This window comes from Parasteatoda tepidariorum, chromosome 4 (assembly GCF_043381705.1).
Source record: "Parasteatoda tepidariorum isolate YZ-2023 chromosome 4, CAS_Ptep_4.0, whole genome shotgun sequence".
NCBI lineage: Eukaryota > Metazoa > Arthropoda > Arachnida > Araneae > Theridiidae > Parasteatoda > Parasteatoda tepidariorum.
In genome coordinates, this window is record NC_092207.1 from 92,396,646 (window position 1) to 92,412,771 (window position 16,126).

Below are 16,126 nucleotides of genomic sequence, written 5' to 3' on the forward strand. Positions count from 1 at the left end.
AGAAAAAAATTAATTTATATGCAAAGTAATTCGAAGATTTAAAAGACGGTGTTTTGATCCTTAATTGCAAGTAAAATTACTTGATCAAACAACTATAAAATCCATAATGGTACGAAAAATTATGTTTTTTTTTAAAAAATAAATAATAATAAATAGTTGAACACAGATTTCTTAAATTTGTAAAAGCTGAATGCAATTTTTTTATTTAGCTTTGAAGTGTGTTTGTGTGAAATGGAAAACAATAGGAAAGACATAGAAAGAGGCAAAATATCTGGCCGCATGTAGAGTGAGATGGACAGTTATGATGGAAGCCCTATGCTCCAATTCGGAGTTAAGGAGAATATGTATGTGTGTGCTCACTAGTACTCTTCTTTCAAATTAAGTAATTTGTTGAAACAAGTAAATTTTCTCCCATTTTTAATTCTTTCATATATTTACGAATTTTTGACTATTTTGTTTTTGGCTTTTGAAAGATTTTATAAACACATAAGCCAAATAGCACTAAAATATTAATAAATATTATTTAAAAAAACAGATCACAGAACAGTTTGTAAAATAATGCATCAAAACAGAGCTTATACGAAAACAGTGAACCTAATATTCAAAATTAACGTTCGAATCATAGAGACAGTTTCCTGAGGCGTTTTTCAGTTTATATTGTTTCTTTTTCAAAAACATATGTTATTCCCTCGTGTCAATGTCATTCTTTTACATTTCCGCTTTGTCACAAGCCATTAGCACTGTCTTACGATAAGAAATAAATTTGAATAGTTTCATCGTTTAAATTTATAATGAAAACTTGTTTTAATAATGTTTTAGAAGAACATAAGACGAAGGAAATGTGAGAATATAATCAATTTAAACAACATTTACTGGATAGCTTTTGAATAGACTTACTTTCTGTGATTTCTGTCCATACAGCTTTAAAACCTTCCGCTCCAATTGCTTTTTCTGCTGTTGCAAAACTGAAAATGCCAGTATGTTTGTTACGAAGAAGGACTTGATTAAGATTTTACTATTTCAAATATTTAAAGTTTGTTTTTTAGAGACAATAAAGCTGATGATTATAATACACAAAATATAACACAATATTCATAATAATAACGTGGTACATTATTTTGCATGTGATAACTCTTCTGTATTTATATAAATATTTTATAAACATGCAGTTCTATACTGATATTCTATTAAAAGAACACTTCAAATATATGGAAGACAGTTAATGAAATGCATAAAACATATACACATAGAACAAAAATAAAATTATTTTTAAACATAGTGCTAGGAAAATTCAGTTGAAAATAAAAATTCATTGAATTAAAAATCATTTATTAAATATTATATAATGTTTTTTGTTAATTGTATCAGTTGCTTAAGACATAAAGTTTAACATCAAATAATAAACTTTCATAAAGTAATTGTTGAATAATTTTTCACAGATTTATATGTTTTGTATTGCTATAAAACTAGTGAAAAATAATGTCCTAATGTCTTTAAAAATAATAACAACAACTCAACAATTAATTGAACATCAATAATTAACAAACTTTATGCAATAAACTACTTAACTGAATCATTATAAACTAAAATATAATGCAACCATAATTCATAAACTAAACAATGAATAAGACATCAAATTCTTAAAAATACGTCTATCAATAAAATTTTTTTGTAAAAAATTATAGCTAATTAAGAATGCGATGTAAAAATTAAGATATAATAATTGTCTCTTATTATGCCTAAATAAATTATACTTCTTATTATTTGGATTTTAATTTGCTATATTTGTGCATGTTTAATTGTTTGTGTTGCAGTAAAACTAGTTAAAAAATCATAGTTTTATAAAATAAGATCTACGGTTCAACAACTATAGCAATTAATATACTCTTGAAAAGTCAATAAACTTTTCATCTAATTCCTAAACAGATTATTAATAAACAACTAATTAATAAGCAGCACTTAATAAACTCAACATTTTATTGAACGACTAAACAATTTATAAAACTTCAAATGGTTAAAAATACTAACATTTATAAGAAAAGGTAACAGCTTTATAAAAAAAGAAATATATATATATATATATATATTCCCAAGTTTCAGTAATATAAATTAATCAATAAATTCAACAAGGAAAAAGCTAAGTGATAAGCATCTACATAATAAAAAGAACAAAAGAGATTAAAAAATGCTACAACTACTTACAACAATGCTATTCCAACTGTACAAATAAGACATCAAATTGTTAAAAAATTATTGAGGAAGAGTTGAAAAAAATGTTATGGATTAAATCCATAGACTAAACGGTTAAAAAATTATATTTTAGTGAAAATAAAACGTTAATAAAAAGCATTAATAATCTTAGCTTGTAATTTGAGATACAATAATAAAATTTAAATTAATCCATGAATGGGATGCAGTAAAAATTTTTGAATAGTTTCGTTCTCCTAGCAGACGCTTTGGCGCATAATGAGCTAATGAATTCAAAAAGAATACTAGTAATAAGCTCACCAAGTTATAAAAACTATTGAATAGTATAAAAATTAATAAAAAAACACTGCAATTAATTAACTGCTAATTAATTAATAAAGCATCAAGTCATTAAAAAAATTTTTGGTAGGGGAATATTTGTAAATAATGTAGATCTCAAATTTTTATAAATGTAACAAAATAATCTATCTTCATGTTCACATTTCATTAGCGAATTTTTTTAGTCCTTCGGTCCTCGCTTGAACCTATTCTAATGAGTTTATAAACTGTTAGAATACCATAGCTAAAATGATGCGAGCTATTTCACTGTTTCGCTATCAGTTCACAATTCCATAGTATAAAAATATCACTTGGCGTTATCTATTTTGTAGTATTGCCTACATCACACCTTTTTTTATGTTAAGAATTTTTAATATTTAAGCTCAGAACATTTTTTTTCTACACCTTTGTACATATTAATGTTCTAAAACTTGAAATTGACAGGATGAACAACTTATAGTATAGCTATTTCATATAAGATAATTAGTTGTTGTGAAAAAATAAAAATGTGTTGTTTAATAAGAATAAAAAAAAATAATTATTGCTAATTATTTTAGGTTACAGAAAGGCGAAATAGACTTACGAAAGCTTTAGTATGCTCGATGTGGATAAGATTTCAAGAGTACCGTTTGAAGCATCCATGCCACACATTTCAGAGGGTGGCTGACTTAGATTTTTCCACACTCTCACAACAGCACCAGGGCAGCCTCTCTCTGTAAAAGAAATAATGAATTTCACTTTATATGAATTTGCTGAAGCTTAAATTAACATACTAACAATATTTTAATTTCTTTAAATTCCAATTTCTTAAATTGCAAAATAGGGGAGCATTAGCATGCAGTCAGTGCGGGAGCAGTTTCAGCGGTTGACTTCAAATTACCGCAAACAACCATACCCCTTGCTGATCCAAGAAAAAGAAAAAAACCCACGGCATTACAGCACATTTCATTAGTGTTAGTTTTGACTATACACTTTTTTTAATGAAATATGTGTTAAAAACTCATTGTTTTAATTTCTTTGAACTATGAAAATCGATTTGTCGAAGTCTAATTTATTTACAAAGAAATTGTACTCACGCTGTTTGTTCCGTAATTGCCGTGTTTAATGTAAACAGATTCAAAATCCTAGCTAATAATTAAGTTAAATGAAATGAAATTCTTTTATCGAAACATAGATGGAAAAAACAGTTATCGATGTTTAAAGAATTTGCACTAAAGATGGAGCTTAACACATGCAAATTTGTTTTTAACTGCTGGAAGATAAAGAGGGGATAAACAAAAATTATCAGAAATATAATAAAATAGGAGTAGGCAATTAAAATTGTTTCTATAGTTTTGTACCGAACATTACAGTAGTGATTGATACATTTTTTAAGTATGCAGGGTGTTCTTTTATCACTGCCCTTGATATATGTTTTTGGAATTCGTATCTAAATGAAGTAAATATTTATGCATGTTGGGAACTGCAGTTATTTATTTTTCTGAGGAAAACGCAAAAACATTATCATAATCTGTCGAATTATTACTGAGGAAGACAGGATTAAAATCATCAAAACCTGTTAGTTGCCGGTAGAACAGAAAAGGGTTAAAAGCCGATTATTAGTAACATCTCAGACGTTCATCCACCCCTCTACACAAATTCAACTGATTTCAATAGTGTTTTTGTTTTTTCTTCACTTGATTATTAATTTCTATTTTCCTATTTGACTTTCGCTTGGATTCTAAAAATTTAAATTAAGAACAGTGATTACGAGACATGCTTTTACAGTTAAATATTTACCCGTGGGGTCTCCTTCAAGACGAAAGAATGAGAATAAAAGTAATATTTTGGAGCTCGGTCTGACACTTATATACCAGTGACAGACTTGTCTTCTATCCTTATATCTTTCTGGAAAACCTGGACTCGTTATTATTCCATAGGTCTGTCCCTCACTGCTGTTGAATCCACATTCTAAAAAGTTAAAAAAAAAAAAGACTTACTGAGAGCTACGTGATTCAAATTTTTATAACTATTATAGCTGTAAATCACTTATATACATTGGAAAATTTTAAGAATATATTATATATTATATGTACATATAATTTAAAAATAAAAATTTTAATTTAAAAATAAAAATTTTAATTTAAATATTAAATGCAATTTCATGTTTAAGCAATAATGTGCTACTTCACACTGTGAGCTCTGAAATCTTTTATAATATACATACATTTCTATTATTCAATTCGTCCTTTTAATAAATAATAATTCTAATAATAATATTAACGATAACCTAAATTTCCGAAGTAGCTCAGGGGATAGAGCGTTCGTCTCCCAGTGAGGTGAACCAGGTCCGAGTCCCAGCGGTGGATGGTTGTTACAAAGTCTGTTCACCAACCAAAGTGCTGACGTAAAATATTCTCAGAGGTAGACGGATCATGGGTTAGAGTCCCTTTGCCGTCGGGCTAACCGTGAAGGTCTTCCGTTAGCTTTTCTCTCCATATAACGCAAACGCGGCTTAGTTCCATCTAACTCTAGGAAGGCTAGTTTGACCCAATGCCGAATCTAGAAATTCCCTTGTCTTTAAGGTTGGGCTAAAAATTACTACGGAGTTGAACTTAGATTGTCGTAAACTCATAACGGGGACGACTGTTGAGTGATGGTTATGAAATTGTATTCAATGAAATTAAATTTTTAGCAATTCGTAATTTTTAAGACACATAGCTTAGGGGTCGTATATTTTCAAGTCAATTATTTTACTTTCTCATATTAAGTAGTTTTGGAAAATATGTTTTCATTCCATTAGTTTTAAAAGGTGTTTTATAATTGGTCGTATAAATTTTTTTTTTATCTTTATTTTCTCAAAAGCTGCACTATTTCAGTTTATTATGTTATTAATATTTCATTTATTATTTAATTTATTATTTTATTTTATGATTTTATTACTATTTATTTTATTGTTATTGCTATTTAAGCATAATCGATTTTTCAACATATTAAACAGAGTTTTATTTATGTCCAAAATTTGCATTAATCATCATTATATATTTAAAAAATTTTACTTGTGATATAATTTAATTATTTTGCTTGTGATATAATTTAATTTAGGTTGATTTTTTAAAATTAAATAAAAAATGGGAAAAATTGACTTATGTGATATTTTTTTTATTACATATTAGATTTTAATACATTATAATTTTTTTGTTGTATATATTTTGATATAATCATAAAATATGTCATTAATATTATTTAAAAACAAGGAGAAGTATTTTCTGTAAAAAGAAATTGATTGGTACAAGTAATTTTNCATTAATATTATTTGGAAACAAGGAGAAGTATTTTCTGTAAAAAGAAATTGATCGGTTTTTACCATTTTCAATATAAAATAATAATAACACAAACTTATTGAGGAAAGATGAAAATTGTTAAATTAAGATGAGATAACAAAACCCGAAGATGGGGTAATAATAATAAATTGTTAAAGTAAAAGGAAATAGCGATAATACGAGACTTTTGAATTGCAATACGATAGTAATGACACGAGATCAATGTAAGATGAAATAGTAATAGCATAAAATTTGCCAAGTAACATTAAATATTATCAACACGAAAAGTTTTAAAGTTAGATGGGGAAGAAAAGACACGAAATGTTTGAATTAAGACGAAAAAAGTAATAAAAGTTTATTAGGAAATGTTCAGGTAGTAATAACAAAGAACAAATTCAGAACTTTATAGGACCTACAAGAGACCTGCATAATAAATTTTTTATCTGTTCTAAGGCTAAAATGGGCAGGACCTCTGATTAGAATGAATGATGACGGGTCACCAAAAAGATCTTTGGTGCAAAACCATCTGGAGCCCAGAAAAGGGGAAGACCAAGGATCTGGTGGATCGACTGCCTAGAAAAAGATTTAAGAGTTCTCTAAGTTATAAACTGGAAGAGTCTATCCAAGAAGAGAGCAGCTTGGAACTTGTTTCTGAAGAAGGCCATGGCCCACCCTGGACTGACATGCCATTGAAGAAGAAAATGAAGAAAAAGTAATAACACGTGGAAAGTTAAGGTTATTTTTGTTTCACTTTCAAATCCCGTAAGTAATTTTATGTAAATTTAAGTCCATTAAAATTTAAATGTCATTAAGAAAACTGAATTATAAGTTTTTAGTTCCTTTTAAATGTAACGTGTATTAATCATAATAATTATTGTCATTGGATGTCATTCCGATCGTAAGATGTTACATCAAATGCGTGCATACCATCAAATTTTTTGTCGGGAGTTATAAAGTTGTATGTCGCGATGAAACCACTGGCCACACCTTGAGCATCGGTGTGAAGTACTACTTTCATGGTATGCGCTTCCTTGTCAGACACAATAGGCCCTGGAGTGGATCTAGTGCAATAGCGTCCAATCTTGTTTTCACGGTCATTTGGATAAACTTCGTAAATTTCCAGCCAATCTTCTGTACAATCATCACTGCAAAAAATACGCAATTAAATATTGTTTTATTTTTTATCAAGTAATTGTTATCAAACATAATTTGGAAGTATTATCTAATAATCACCCTTAATGTATACATATTTTTCAAGGATTTTTAAAATTATCCCAGATTTCTCGGCCTCCCTTAATGTTTACATAATTTTAAAATACTTGAAAAATATGCAATAAAACTACACAAATAAGGACTCGCAAGCGCAAATTAATATTTAAAGGTGAAAGAAATAGAAAAGCGATCTGAGCCTGTCAAATCGCTAGTGAAGAAAGCGAGATGAACCCATCGAAACCAGTTTGATCCCTCGATCCCTTCTAATATTTACCCTTAAACACCTCTCAATTTCTACTTTCAATTTGGGCTTACTAAGTTTTAAAGTTGATTACAAAGTAAGTTAAAAGACATTTTAAACAGAAAATAGATGTAAAAAAGTTCAATTTTATATAACATAAATTTGTACACTATGAATGAAAAATTCCAGATCAAAATGCAGTGAAAAATTGTTACTTTACAGTTGATTTAGGTTCATCATCCGTAAAATCCATATTACCGTAAAATCTATTCTTAACGTAAAATTTTATACCACAATTTTCATATTAATATTTATTTAATTACAGTGATTCAAAGGTTTTACCGAAAATATTATTATAAAAATTAGGATACAGCATACTTTTGGTTCCATAAAATTTTACGGTAAAAATAGATTTTACGGTAAAATGTACCCACACCCAGTCAAACATAAATTAAATTACTTTTTACCATAATTTGATTCAAAATTTTTTACTGTGTTGCAACAACTTGCTTACATTTTCCATAACATTCTTACAATGCATTATCTTTTTACATTACTTCCATCTGTGAGCAAAGCAAACCGATTTTTGTGCAAATATTTCAGTTGGATTGGTTTGAAAAGTAGCAGAAAGCATTGTTTTATCGTTTTTAAGGTAAGTAGAACCATCTGTTAACGAGCTCTGTGATTTGCTTTAATTTGGAATTTGGTTAGAATAAATTATTCTGTTTCGTTAGCACAACGCAGGTACTCTTGGTTTTGCTGCTGCCCAGATAAATTCCCAGTTTGAAAAGCAAGAATTGCTTTTTATTATTACCTTTCAATGACTTACTTTAACTTAAAAATTTAAGCGATTTCAAACTATAAAATGATAAAATATATTCTAAAATTTTAACAAATAAAATAGAAATATATCGAAATAACTATCAAGAATAATAAAATAAATGATATTTTATGACAGGTGGTATTTTTCCTTGAATGAAATACCCTCTCCTATTTTCCAAAAGGTTTACAATGATAAATGTGTTGATACTTCAAATAAGATTATCTGAATCCGTGTGGAATAAGATATGTATTTATCGTAGAAGATAATTATTGGAAAAACATCGGTATAAAGGAAATAAATTGTATCCCTGCAATTCTTACATTTATAAATTTATTAATGCTTAAACATAATTTTGTGAAACCTATTTGAACACTGGTAAACTTATTAACTTTAAAATAAGCACTACTGAGTCATTTTTTATGATCTTATGACTTAAAATGATGGCGTTAACTCGTGAACTTGAATGGAACTATTTGAAGAGTTTTACTTAAAAACTTCAAAAATTTAATTATTGTAATTGTTTCAACACTTTACGAATGTATTACTTTATGTTTCGATATAGAATTTTTATTCAGTTTGAAATTGTATAGGAAACTATGCCGGAAATATTTTTAAACTCCCCTAGCTGCGTACAATGACATTTCCGGTTATGGGTTTCTATACAATTTTAGTCGTGATCTCTTCTAGAAGACTGTCATAACATTCACGTGATCTCCTGCTATATTTTTAAACTTGCACATTTCGACAAAAAGTGTATTTTAAAAAAATCTTTTGAATGCTTTTAATGTCTTTAAATACTTTAGGAGCATAACTGTTTTCAGATTTTAAGTTCCCACACCAAAATTAGGCAAGATCAAAAAGATGTATTTGTATTAATGTAACGAAAAATTTGTCCCCCCCCAGAGTAATTAGGTGAGAATTACAAAAAAAAAAAGGTTTCGACAATTATAATCAAAATTAAGAAGAGCAAAGAAATAATTAAAATTATCAAAAACCAGTTTATTGATGAAGTGTGACTTATTCTTGACTTCCTCCTCAAATAAAATTAGCTTTTGAAGTTTTAAATCTCTCATTTTCTTCAATATATTTTAATATATAAAGATAAGTTAAAATTTGATAAAACGTTTTGTTTTTTGCTTCTCCTTAGTTTAGGCACTTTATTATTAACGTATGCCCCTTAATAAAAATATCTTTTTATAATAATAAAAAAATTTTAATAAAGGTGATTTTACAAAACTTCTTAGATTTTAATTTTTCAACTAGAATTGCGATTCTCGATTTATGCAGCTGTTCCGAGATTTTTATTTACTCCCGCATAAAATTTTTAAAAGATGTATATAAAAACTATTTTTCACTTACTTATATCCAGTGCTGGCAGTATCACTTGTTTTAGTTCTGAAATAGTTGAAAACAATTTTTATCTGTGTACCAGGCTCCCCTTGAAAGATATATTGACAACTTGTATTTGATGGATAGTTGGCGGGATATCTTGGTGAATTAAATTCTCCTTTCAGTGCACTTGTACTGAGGTATGTAAAGTGACACGTACCGTCAGGAAAAGGGGTGCCTGGAACCTTGTAGTCTGGAATAGAAAATTGCAATTTATTAAAAAAAAAGAATGAATAAGACAATGGACGTAGTCCTGTCGTTATAAATTGTATCCCTGTGATTCTTATGTTTACAAATTTTTCAAAGTTTAAATATATTTTGTGAAGTATATTTGAACACTAGTAATTTTATAAACTATAAATAAGGACTACTTATAAGTACAGTGTTTTTAAAATAGAGAATGATAATTTGAAGATAATATATTTTTTTAATTTTACTTCAATTTCTCTTTAAGCAGGCCTAGATAATAGATTTTTTTCTAATATCCTTTATGTTTTTTTACGCTTTCAAAAAATGGTCCAATACTAAATCATTATATAGTGTCGGTGGTAAAACTTATCCCGATGGTTTTGATCAGCTCTAAACCAGGTGCTTGAAATTGTACAAATATTCCATTAACTTTGAGGCAGCGATTGATGTATTTCGAAATAGATCTTCTGTCGTAATATTGAGACAGTCCAGGCTGTCCTCCAAAGATGGTGGGATGTTGTAGCATTATCATAGAGGAAAAGTTTTCATTCTATTAATAAATATCATGCCAAATGCGTTAATTATAAAGTACCAATTGTTGAGATGCATCGAGAAAACCTCAAACTTCATAAGTTCACTGACAGATTTGTTGGTATACCAATGATAATCAGAGGCTTTAATTTGACCCAAATTTTTTTCCCTCCAAATCGTAGGATGATCGATTTCAGAGAGAGAGGTGTCATGTCTTTATTAATTCCAGATCTTCTTTCATCTTTCATTATTCATCTTATGCTCCGGATATCGCCAAGTATTCAACTAACTTCTCGTCCTTTTATCCCCTGAATTATTATATTAATGTGGTTTTTCGAAATTTTGTCGCCAAGGAAAATGAAAAAGCCACAGTTTAAGTGCCTTACACTTGAAGCAAATCGAATATTTTAAACTAAATATATTATCTTGCCGCGAAGAATTATCTGGGTGTTAGAACGAATAAATAACTTATACATTTTAAGAATCGGCAATTCGGCGAAACTTTTTCTCTTAGATGAAAACTATCGAAATCACTCCCTTATTCTCAGTTTTTGCAAATTCTTATGAGCCCAGATAATGCAGTATTGGAGTAAGTTTTTAAATGTTAAAAAATTAGACCACAAACGCTTTTTATTTTCACAAAATTGTGGCTTTGCGCCATTTTCAAAATAAGCATTAACAGCGCTGGCTTTAAAGAGGCTAAACTTGACCTAACAGTCATGAGTAACTGTTGCAAACTTACAACAGATATAAATGTAGCATAATATTCGCAAAAAAGCATAATTTCATATGACGATGGAGACTTCGAAAAACAGCCTCAGTTCTTCAAATCACAATACGGTTCAAATTTGAGGTAACATGAATAAGATGTAGTTGAATTACGTTAACTAAAATCAAGTAACTAGTATTAGGTTAACTAGTATCAAGTTAACTATAGTATTACGTTTACTTGTATCAAGTTAACTATAGTATTACGTTTACTAGTATCAAGATAACTATAGTATCAAGTAATCAATTCTAAGAAGTACGATAATAGTGTTGGCAAATTGGCATGTTTTCATTCAAATAAAAGTGGAGATAAATGCTATTGTGATATATTTTTGAATAAAATCTGACTCTATAGAAACATAAAATAAATATGAATCTAAAAATAATATTGTTAAAATTCTCAAAAAAGCAAGTAGATCAAACTGAAACCAGAATATTTTAAAAAAGTAAATTTTATTATGATTAAAATAGCTTCTTATAAATGTTACGTCTTCTTATAAACAATTAAAATAAAAAAAATAAACATTAAAAAATCCGAAGGTGTTTTAAAAAACGAAATTCACTCTCTTTTAGTATTTTTAAATTTAACAACATTGTTTTTTTTATCTTACCTATTATTTATATTTCCAAAAGTTTTAAAATTATTTTATTTTATTCCTTTTCAAAGATTTTTAATAATCCTTTTTATATTGATTTTCGTTCAGTGGAAAACAATACTTTCCTCTAAATCTAAGATCAATAATGGAAAAATTGATTTCCGTAGAATTGCTACTAACTTATGTGAGATTATCGATATTTTTAAATCCCGTTTCATCATTTTAGGGTATTTTTCAAAATCATAAAAAGAGTTTGGAATCGGCTTCAGACCTAAAATTTTGTCAAACAAACTTTTGAGTTTTACATTTAATTCAGATAAATTCTTTAACATCATTGATGTTTAAGAGTATTATTTCATTTCAAAGTCATTAATTGGTTTATAATCAATAAAAATTCAAGTAAAGCAAAGTGGAAAGATGATACAAATATGAAACAAGATTTTAAGTGTGTCATACTGTCGTTTTTGACAGTTGACAATTCAGCTATCCTTGAACTGATGTTTTGATGCATGAATCTATCGAACAGAGGTTAGTGCTTTTACTTATCAAGCAGATTTCCTGGATTCGAATACTGGTGATGGGTAGAATATTCCATCACTCATACTCTTTTTGCTTTTTTATCATAATTTCTTCAAATTTCAAAATTGGTAAGTTGCATTAAGTCTAACCCCTTTGACGAAATTCGTGTCCTCAAACAAGCTAAAATAGATCGTTGTTTTTTGAAATTCCTATCAATCAGCTGCGATTCATCACCAGGTACATAGAAAACAACATATAAATGCAAAAAAGGCTGATATGCACTTATGTACTCTCTGTCTAATCAAAGAACTCCCTCAGACAGTCATCTACAATGTTGTTGATTACGATATTATGGTTATGGGTTTAAAATATTTTTAGTAAATGGTGTAGGTTCAACATTTGAGATGGTTTTTATCTAGGGCTCCTTCGAAAGCTCTTCACTTATAACAGCGTTTTTTTGTTTTGTTTTGTTTTTATAGCAGTAGACAGCCCACATTTTATAGTGGACTGTGTTCTTTGGTTGCAAAGGCAAGACAATGCAGCCCAATTGATTTAACGTTGCAGATAATAGTGTAATGTCAGAAGTCTTACAACGTTTACGTCAGGGGCGGCGAACCTTTATACACCAACGTGCCAATTTTTCCAAAAAATTGTTTAATGAGGTCATAGACGTGCCGTCAAATAATTTTGACTTCGTGCTTATTGGGAAAATAATAATAATAAATACTATAAACTCTTTATTTACATTGAAAAAAAAAAATACATTTTGCCATGTCTTAAAACAACTTAATGTAACATCAGTGTGACTTCTGTTGTTGCAGATTGGATGACAAATAACTTATATTAGGTTATTAGATGTTAGTTTAAGCGGGACTGTTTTTTTTATAGCTATTTTTTGTTAGCTTGTTTTTTAGCGTGTATTTTTAGCATTAATTGTTAATTTTTTATTAATAATTGCTTATTACTTTGTTCGTTTTTGTGAAGTTCAATTTAATTGTTGCATATGCTTAATAGTGTAATAACATTTTTGTAATAACAATTCATAGTGTAATAACAATTGTGATCGGTGGCGTGCCCAAAATATTGTGTCTCGTGCCATAAATGGCACGCGTGCCATTGGTTCGCCATCCCTGGTCTACGTGATACATATCATTGTCCCATATTTCATCGAATCTCCGCTCGTTTATATTCTTTTATTTTCGAATCTCCGCTGAACAGCCAGCCCAAATTTTGAGTTTACGACTGCCTCTGTTCAACTCCGTAACCTTGTAATCTTGAATGCATTCCAGAAGACACGGGAACTCCTAGATCAGTACCCTCGAGGAATTGATTTGTCATGGGAACTTAAAAGACTTTGAGACCACGAAAGACGTTTCTTTGGTCGGCTGGAATCGAACTCTTGTTCTCACGAACACGAGTTACCAACCAGGCTAATTAAGCCTTCCGCTCGTTTATGAATTGTTAAAAAGTTCTTAATAACGATTATTTTTCCCTCATTATTCATTTTTAATGCATTTCTGATATTCCCTAGAACCCTCCCTCTTACTGATCCCTATTTTCTTTCCAACACCCTATTCTGTGGTAAAAACTTTTCCTTTTGACTATTATATCATATCTTATGTAGTTTGGTTAGTTTATAGTTTATAGCACCAGGTATAAATACATGGATCATACATGCGTTAAAAATTTTTTTAAAAAATATATACCTGTTTCAAAAATGTATCTTGCTTTAAATCCTTGACCCGTTGATTGTCCACTACTAAAGATCATGGCTAAACGTGGACCTTCTGATATAACGGTGGGTGGTAAATCTGTTTCTGAACCACATAGATTTAGATCGAATTCGTCCAATGCTTGCCGTTCCTCTTGGCCTTGTAAGTAAATTCTCAAGAAACCTCCATCAGTACAGCTGAAAATATGTAGATTCAAAAAATGCAAATAGTGATAATAATAACAGATGCTTTATTAATTAACATAATGTAAGGAGGTATTCTTTGCATATCTACTTTTAACGGGTGTTCAATAAATGATCAACAATTTTAAAAATCAGTCAAAGACAAACGGAACAAAAGCAGGTTAGCTTGTTAGAAAGCCAGGTCAATTTATCTTCGCCAAATATTAAAATTACTAACTGAGTTCTTCAAGCTATGGCTTTGTTAATAGAGGAAAACTACATAATATAATTTTCAGAATGACCATCCTTGCAGGAACAAGGTTATGCAAATCTGAGAACAAAATTAATAATCGCTGAAAAGAATGTTTCAGATGGAATAGTCTGGCACGGGGAAGAAAATATTGCTTTATAGTTTTCTTAATCAAAGGTGCCATCTGTTGAGAGACATTGTAACTAATTTTGAAATATGATAAAAGTAAATAATGAGCTTTTTTGAACAGAAATCAACAAACTATATTTTTCACATCTCTAACTATTTCCGTTTTTTATTTTTATTATTTATTATTATTATTTTTTTTTCGAGTTGGCAGTCATGTTTGGAGCATTCGTTACTTACATAAGGGTACATTATTATGTAGCTGTTAAAAAATTGTTCGAGGCCAAAAGCTTGGATCGACATGGTTTTATGAAAATTGAGTATTTGCTATTAAAATTTAACTATCTATTCTGGTTTTTGTTTTACTGTTTAAAATAAAAATTAATACGTTATCATAAAATTGCCCATTACCAATAACGTTTTTAAAACTTTTGTATAAAAGTTTCTCAATTTCTTTTATTTATTCAGGGTATTCTGAGATGATCACCCTTGAAATATAGTTTTAGAAACCTTGTCGATAAATAAATTTAAAGAAATATAGACATTCATGCACATTAATAATCACTAATTAAAAAACACATAAAAAAAGTTCTTGAAGCTTAATCAATCCCTTATGAATAAGGTGAAATTGAAAGTATCAGAATTAGACTGATTGTTAAAGGAAACAGAGAAAAATTGAAAGCCAATTCTCAGAAGCCTATCCAACTTTCATGAGGTAGATTAATTGGTTTGGTTATTTTTCATCCTGCCTTACCAACACACTAGAGATTAAGACCTATGGATTTAAGAAAAAATCGGACTTGTTAATGTATTGACAAATCAAGAGTTGGAAAATACCAAACTTGTTCATAGATAATTTACCACCTCTTAATGTAAAAAAAGAACTTTTTTTTGCCTAGTCGATGCATACACCAAACGTTGTAAACAAATGTATTTAAGCATGAAAATATACTTACTCTGCATCTTTTTTCGGAATTCCAAATTTTTCGAATTCGAGCCTGACCCTTTCTAAATCTTGGTTGTCTTGAAGTCCATAAATATAGTATTTGCAAAGACTAGGATAATTATAAGGATATGGATAATTCGGAGAATACACGTTTCCAGAGGATTCCTTTTTACTCAGAATCTTTTGGTCGCACTCTAAATTGAGAAAGAAAAAAGAGAAATGAATGCATACTAATTGATTATTTTGTTATTCAACGCTGATGATGTTGCATTTTTTATTGATGATGATGAAAACAGTGTTTCAAAAAACAAGTTCTCAAAAATCTTTTTTACAAACGAAATAAAACAAAATGCTTATATGAAGCTTATAGTACATATAAATATAACAATAGTCATTGAATATTTTTTTTCTGATTTATGAAAGAAAACTATTTAAATAAAATGTTTCAGTTTTGGATACTGAATAGTTCTGCTTAGCTTGCTTATAAGAAACCACTTTTAGATACACTAAAAAATTCTGGATCAAATTACGGTATAAAGTAACGGGACTTTGGGTGCATCATCCGTAAAATCTATTTGTACCGTAAAATATTAAAGAACTACTTTTACAGTAATATTTACTTAATTCGAGAGATTCAGTTTTTTTTGCTCAGCAACATACTCCAGTAAATATGGAGTTTTCAGTAAAAATTACCGGTAATTTTATTTTTTATCGTAATCTTTTACCGTGTACTTCAGCGTTTTACTTGGTGTAATCTATTCTATTCCCTTCATACTCTCTGTAAGTTGTATACAATTTTTTGCCTCTATTTCTC

The 16,126-nt window shown here is 28.9% G+C and overlaps 2 protein-coding genes across 3 annotated transcripts in view; both read right to left on the reverse strand.

Annotated features, from left to right (window-relative positions):
* LOC107441147 (lipopolysaccharide-induced tumor necrosis factor-alpha factor homolog) overlaps window positions 1-16,126 on the reverse strand; it is a 324,710-nt gene that overhangs the window by 207,571 nt on the left and 101,013 nt on the right. The gene's annotated exons all lie outside the window — the stretch shown is intronic.
* The window catches only part of LOC107455273 (cubilin-like), a 164,507-nt gene that overhangs the window by 5,930 nt on the left and 142,451 nt on the right, over window positions 1-16,126 (reverse strand). For both annotated transcript variants that reach the window (XM_016072780.3, XM_071180200.1), the window contains 7 exons: window positions 15,323-15,506; window positions 13,803-14,005; window positions 9,464-9,686; window positions 6,756-6,973; window positions 4,306-4,476; window positions 3,110-3,239; window positions 898-965 (listed from right to left, as the gene is read on the reverse strand). In XM_016072780.3, the coding sequence (XP_015928266.1) occupies window positions 898-965; window positions 3,110-3,239; window positions 4,306-4,476; window positions 6,756-6,973; window positions 9,464-9,686; window positions 13,803-14,005; window positions 15,323-15,506 (1,197 nt within the window). The remainder of the gene's footprint in view (window positions 1-897; window positions 966-3,109; window positions 3,240-4,305; window positions 4,477-6,755; window positions 6,974-9,463; window positions 9,687-13,802; window positions 14,006-15,322; window positions 15,507-16,126) is intronic.